The 6,611-nt window shown below is 47.6% G+C and overlaps 1 protein-coding gene across 1 annotated transcript in view; it reads right to left on the bottom strand.

Annotated features, from left to right (window-relative positions):
* The window catches only part of pole3 (polymerase (DNA directed), epsilon 3 (p17 subunit)), a 16,744-nt gene that overhangs the window by 9,371 nt on the left and 762 nt on the right, over nt 1-6,611 (bottom strand). The window contains exons 2-3 of the mRNA XM_037692533.1: nt 3,723-3,808; nt 3,505-3,623 (exon numbers count right to left, since the gene is read on the bottom strand). Coding sequence (XP_037548461.1) covers nt 3,505-3,623; nt 3,723-3,808 — 205 coding nt within the window. The remainder of the gene's footprint in view (nt 1-3,504; nt 3,624-3,722; nt 3,809-6,611) is intronic.

Below are 6,611 nucleotides of genomic sequence, written 5' to 3'. Positions count from 1 at the left end.
GGCAGGCCCTCCAGCAGGTCTTTCTGCAGCCTCTCGGACAAGGATGGCGAGAGGCGGAGCCAAGTGGTCCCCTGGATTATGGTCATCCAGTCAGCGATGCGGGACAGGCAGACCACAGAGTTGGCACATGTTTAAGATGACATCAGCAGCTTTACAGAGAGAGCTCTTTGTCTCCTCCAGCAGGTCTGCTTCTTCCAGCCTCTTAGAGATGCTGTAGGACAGCAGGGTGACGTTGTTGTTCGCTGCGGCCGTCTGGAATGAGCATTGGTGAGCTCAGTTGGAGACCTTGTTACCATCTGGTCATGCTTCCATGGAGGGACAGGTTGCTGGTCCATCCTGGAAGCTTTTGCCCCAAGTGCCACCGCTAGGCTTGGTTCCGGGGGGGAGAGGGACCGTGGGAAAAACACAGATCGGTGAAACCCTCCACTCTGGAGATGGAGGCGAAGGTGGAGACGGATGTCTTCAGCTTGCCGGGCCCAGCTGCAGGCTCGTTCCAGTATGACATCACAGCTGGACAGTGAAGGCCAGATGGGGTCAGGGCGACAAGCCGGGGCGGAGCCAACCTTGCCGCCAGATCATCCGATCAGGGCGGAGGGAGGCAAGGGACGGAAAGTCCCATCATCCTCCTGGATTATGCTGGGCAGCTCTGAGAGGAGGGCGCCAAGGGCTGGGAGCGGTGTGGTCACCAACGTGGGAAGATCCGAGGTGGCTGAGCAACCGCTCGGCCACTCGTCTTCCGTCACTACGCTCTCCAGGAGGGAGGGGGCAGCTCCGCATCACCTTTCTTGGAGGAATCATTCGATTCACTGCGTGACTCTGCGTCAAAGAAGGCGCTGGCGTCGTCCCGCCCATAGCGTCCCGCCACAGAAAAAAACACTCAGCAGAGCTACTGCCAACAACGCCTTTTTCGAGGGAGTCATCTGATTCGCCTCGAGAAAAATACACGTTAGAAAAGGTGGTGGCGTCGTCCAGCAAGTAGTGACCCTCCACAGAAAAACATTCAGCAGGGCTGCTGCTAACATGGCCTTTTTTGAGGAAATCATTCGATTATTGCGAGGAAAAACCACATTAGAAAAGGCAGTGGCGTTGTCCAGCGGGTAGCGGCCCGCCACGAAAAGGCACTCCTCGGCACTTACATTGAACAAGGCTGCTCGTCTGCTTCTCTTCGGGGAGGAAGAGCTCACCGGACGGCAGGAGGTTGGCGTGGCGGAGACCCAGGCATCCTTAGGGGGCCGGTCAAGGTTGGACAACTTTTTCTTCTTCGTTCTCCTGACAGTGCTAGATAGCTGGCTGGCTGAAGAAAAAATGGGAGCCGATTTCCTGGTCGCACCGTAATTTATACGGACCTAGGATGAAGCCCACACAGCAGGCGGGTGTGGACTAAAGTGTTCAGTGCTGCACGCAATGGGATGAAACCCACTTGCGATAACTTAAAGGGCGGAGCCTATAAGAAATAGAACACCCCATCTCCTCTGATCTTCAGCCTGGTTTTAGGTACGGCCAAAAGCAGCTGGTCTGATGAGCTCAAGGCCCGAGAAGGAGTATAAGGATGAAGGAGGTCGGAGAGGTATGAGGGTGTAAGGCCATTAACACACTTAAATGTCAGCAGAAGAATCTTAAAATCAACTCTGACACGCACAGGAAGCCAGTGAAGAGAGGATAGAACTGGAGTAATGTGCTCAAACCTGTGAGTTGCTGTTAGTAGCCGAGCTGTAGCATTTTGGACAAGCTGGAGACGTGAGAGAGAGACCTGACTGACCCCAGCATAAAACGAGTTACAGTAGTCCAGCCAAGTTGTAATAAATGCATGGACTAATTTTTCAAGGTCGGATCTGGACAGCACGGAATTGAGTTTAACTATCTGCCTTAGCTGAAAGAAGCTTGTTTGAAGAACAGAATTTATCTGCTTATTAAACTTAAAGTCTGAGTCTAAAACTATCCCGAGATTGGTAACAGACTGTTTTAGATATGGATGAAGGGAGTCCAGGTTTGCAGGATCAGTGACAGTGGCAGAGCTAGGGTTAAAACACAATGACCTCAGTCTTCTGATCATTAAAACTCAAAAAGTTTGCAGCCATCCAAGTCTTGATATCATCAAGACATTTTAACTAAAGTCCCCAGTATACTGCTGCGCACGTCAATACGCAGAGGTACAGTACGCACGCAAGTACGCGAAGGTACGAGTGTACCCCCCAGGGCATGTCCGTGCAAAGCTCAAATTTTTACAACCGCATACGCGTACGCAGTGTCGCACAATAAACTGCCCAGCGACGGACTGTTTTGTATGCGACACCAATGTATTAAATTCCCCTTTTTCATCCCTGATCTGGCCTTTTCTTTTGTTTTTTAGCCAAGAGGCAGAGATCTCTTCCTCCTCCGTTGATGCCATGACTGAAATGTTGAGAAATGGAGGAATTTGTCACGAGCGAATTAAACTCAGGTCCAGTGTGGCTGCGGGAGGGTCAGAAGATTTCCTGGTGGGCTGGTCTGATGTGTGGGCTGTAGAGCCACAGCGCTCCGTTTATTTATTTATTTTTTAATAATTTTTTTAGATCTTTTTATTAACAACATATAAACACAGAACACCGCTGTGGCTGAGGCTGCCAGCGCTCGCTTTTTTTTTCTTTTTTCAGACCTGTCAATGAATCCAGTAGGCGTGTCAGCAAATGACAAATCGGCGACCTCAATTTGTCCCGAAGGTAAACGCCCCTTGTCTGTGAAGCTGCTCTGCAGCTGCTCGGGGTGTACGCTGGAGTACAAAGTCTGAACCCTCTGCGTACAGTACATGTGTATGTACACGTGAACGGACGTACGTGGCAGTATACTGGGGGCTTAAGGGTGAATGGAGGAAGAACTGTTGGGTGTTAACGGCAGATAAAAAGGAGAGTCATCAGCATAACAATGAAAGGAAAGACCATGTTTCCTCAGGATAGACCCTAAGGGAAGGAGATACAATGAAAACAGAAGGGGTCCAAGAATGGAGCCTTGCGGGACCCTGCAGGAAAGAGGCACTGAAGTAGATAGTGTTAGCAAAATTAACACAGAAACTCCTGTTGTTCAGGTATGAATGGAACCATTCTAACGCTGCACCAGTAATCCCAACCCAGTGTTCTAGCCGGGTTAAAAGGATACTGTGGTCCACAGTATCAAATGCAGCGGTAAGGTCAAGGAGTACCAGGACTACAGACTGACCAGAGTCATTTGCGAGAAGAATGTCATTGCAGACTCTAACTAAGGCTGTATACAATCCAACAATTTTCAGTCAGGTCATCTGGACAGATGACCTGACTGAAAATTAACCTGTTAACCTTTTCATTTGACTCTGTGGCTGCTTGAGGTGTGCAGAGGGTGGAAATGCCCACCTTTAATTACAACCTGGCTGCAGCGAGCCTTGCCGGTTGTAACAGTTGATTTTCCTGTAGAAAACCAGAGCGCTGCTTTAAGGCTTATGTAAAAACATCTGGACACATGTGTTCACTAGCAGCAAGTGTTGGACCTTCTCACCTTCCAGAGCTTCTCTGAGAGGCTCCAGGAAGCGTTGGAACTCCATCTCCTCCATTGCAGCCAGCACGTCTCCTGCATTCAGAGTTTTCCTCTTAGCCTTCATGGCAAAGTTATTTGCACTGAGAAGAAGAAAAAAACTTTAACACTCAGTTTTTTGTTTCTGTGTTTAAAACGTGTAAAAGACAAGACGGGATTTGGTGAATCGAATAGCTTCTCACCAGGAGGTGGCATACAGCACGAAGACGCTGGCTGCCTGGGAGATGGCTCTGCGAGCTTCTTTGGACACGTTCACCCCATCTGGGAGCTGCGAGGAACAAACGGTGCGGAGGAGTTATCTCAGAGCGTCAGCGTGGAAACAAGAGCCAGCCCACAACTGCTCTTTTCTCACACACACACACACACACACACACACACACACACACACACACACACACACACACACACACACACACACACACACACACACACACACACCTCAAAATAGTGACTAACTAACTACCAACCAATCTATTATAAAATCACCAAGTTCAGCTGCTGCTTTCATTTGTCATCACGTGAACACAAACAGGTTGTACCTGTGGCTGCATGGACGGCTGGATGGATGTTCATGAAACTTTTAGGAAGTCATCATCTGGTGTGCATCTGTAGCCGATAATCTTTTGGTGTGATCAAATACAAAACATGGAGTTTGGGCTTTTTGCATTACACCGTTTGTTTGGTTTGTCCAGTTCTCTGTTGTGAAGGTGTGTGTGTGTGTGTGTGTGTGTGTGTGTGCGTGTGTGTGTGTTGAACACAGTTGTAAATCCATGGTGCTGAAGCTGACCAGCACATCCAGTCAGTCCACTGGGACTTTAGTAAATTGTTGGACAGATACCTTAAACACACATACATGTTCTTCATTTGGCTTTTCCCTCTTCAGGGTCTCCACAGCGAGTCCTCCTCCATCTCTGTCCTCACTCCAACTACTTCCATGTCCTCTCTAACTTTATCTCCCAGGTGTTCAACCTGTGCTGTACCTCTGATGATCTCATCCCTGATCTTCTCCATCCTTGTCTCTCCTAAGAAGAACCTCAACATCTTCATTTCTGTCACTTCCAGTTCTGTCTCCTGTCTTTTTGTCCATGTCTCTGTCTCCAGACCATACAACACAGCTGGTCTCACCGCTGTCTTGTAAATTTTTCCTTTGACCTTTGCTGACACCCTTTTGTTACAAATCACTGCTGAAACTTTTCTCCATCACTCCATCCTGCCTGGACTCTCTTCTTCACCTCTTTACCACACTCCCCATTTTCCTGGACAGTGGACCCCAAGTCCTTGAAGTCCTGCACCTTTGGGACCTCTGCTCCTTGTAGCCTCACAAGCTCTGTTTACATGGGCAAACTTTTTTGACCGGATTGAAATGTTTTCAGGTGAAATAATTCAAAAGTATCGTTTACACGGGCACAATCTGTTCACGGCGAGCTTTGTTCTGAACAGCAGTACTGACATGTGCAGAGTGGTAACTCTACTTAAAAATATCACAGAAGAAGAAGTTCTACGTCCGGTTTACTTCCAGGATGAACGTAAACAAAGCTGAGCACCAAAATGGACCCGCGGCAGGTTTTACTGACGGTGGAGACGCTGCGCTCCCTGACCGAGCTGCAGGTCATGCACATCATGCTGAGCTCTTTCAGAGTTTCTAGTAGAAATGTGTCGCTCACCGACCACTTTTACTTCCCCGACATGCTAACATTGTTAGCATTAGCCAGGAGGAAATGACAAAGTCGCACATGAGCAGTGAGCTCAGTTGTTCACCATCAGACAAAACGAACAGATCACGTGTTCACATGACGTGCTTTCATTCTGAACGTTTGATGCGGTTACTGACGTCCATGTGAACACAGCCTCGCTGCTCCACCTCCTCCCTCTCATTCACACATGGACTCCGTCTTACTACGGCTGACTTTCATTACTCTTCTTTCAACTGCATACCTCCACCTCTCCAAGTTCTCTTCCACCTGTTCGATCACATCATCTGCAAACAGCACACATTTCTATTCATATTGGGACTGTATATCAACTTCCATTCATGTCAGTCAGCGCTGACCCTGTCCTAAACTCAACTGCATCCCACCACATCAGGACCAGGCTTTGTCCCCAAAGGGACAACTGGTCCTGACTAGGTAGTTGTTTACGGCCGTCCCTTGCTATATCAGTAATAAAACAAATAAAGTACAAAAGTAAAATGAAGTAAATAAAGAACAGAAAAATACTGAACAAAGTTCTATAAAATATGTTTTATTGTTTAACTATTAATAATACTGTTAAAATAGGAGGAAAGCATTTAAAAATTTGTATTATGTATTCATAAAAATATTCTATTTACAATTGTTGTGATTATATTTTGTAATATTTCTTTTTTCTTTGAATTAAATAAAAAAATGGATATTTCTTAATCTCAAAAATAATCTCCCTGAGGAGTTTCCTGCTGATAACCAGCTGAACCAGCTGAATAAACTTGTGTCATCACGTCAGGACTCTGGATTGTCAGACGTTACTCGTGGCCACTCCTCAACAATGTTTATGGATCTGCCCGGAGGACACGGACTGATCGTCCCATCAGAACTCTTAGTGCCCTGGAGAGAGAGCACCTCTGAACATGTTGACCCCCCCGCAGCATGTCTACGTCACTATGTGCTTGTTTGTGACAGGTGTTCTTTAATGTTAGTCCTTCTCTCAGGCAGGAAAAAAAGTCTGAGAGGAAGTGTTTTCTCCTCCAACTCGTCCATGTGTCCAGTTAACCTGTCTCTGTCTGTCCAAACAGGTCTCACTTGTTAATGAGTCTTTGAGGCTCAATGTGATTTATCTGTTTAAATAAAGGTTGAATGAAATCTGTCCTAACATTTAGACTTTTGAGAAGAAACAGCCCGGTCTTTCTTTCAGCTGCTCCTTGTTCAGGGCTCGCCACAGCGCACGAGCTCATGCGAACACTCGAGGAAAGTTTTGACGCTCGATGTCGTCCTGACACCACCACAGTCCTCTGTGTGGAGCAGGGAGCCTGACACCACCACAGTCCTCTGTGTGGAGCAGGGAGCCTGACACCACCACAGTCCTCTGAGTGGAGCAGG

The sequence above is a fragment of the Nematolebias whitei genome, chromosome 2 (genome assembly GCF_014905685.2).
Source record: "Nematolebias whitei isolate Nwh7 chromosome 2, NemWhi1, whole genome shotgun sequence".
Classification (NCBI taxonomy): domain Eukaryota; kingdom Metazoa; phylum Chordata; class Actinopteri; order Cyprinodontiformes; family Rivulidae; genus Nematolebias; species Nematolebias whitei.
The sequence above is the reverse complement of the archived record's forward strand: the minus strand, read 5'-3'. Positions and strand labels throughout refer to the sequence as shown.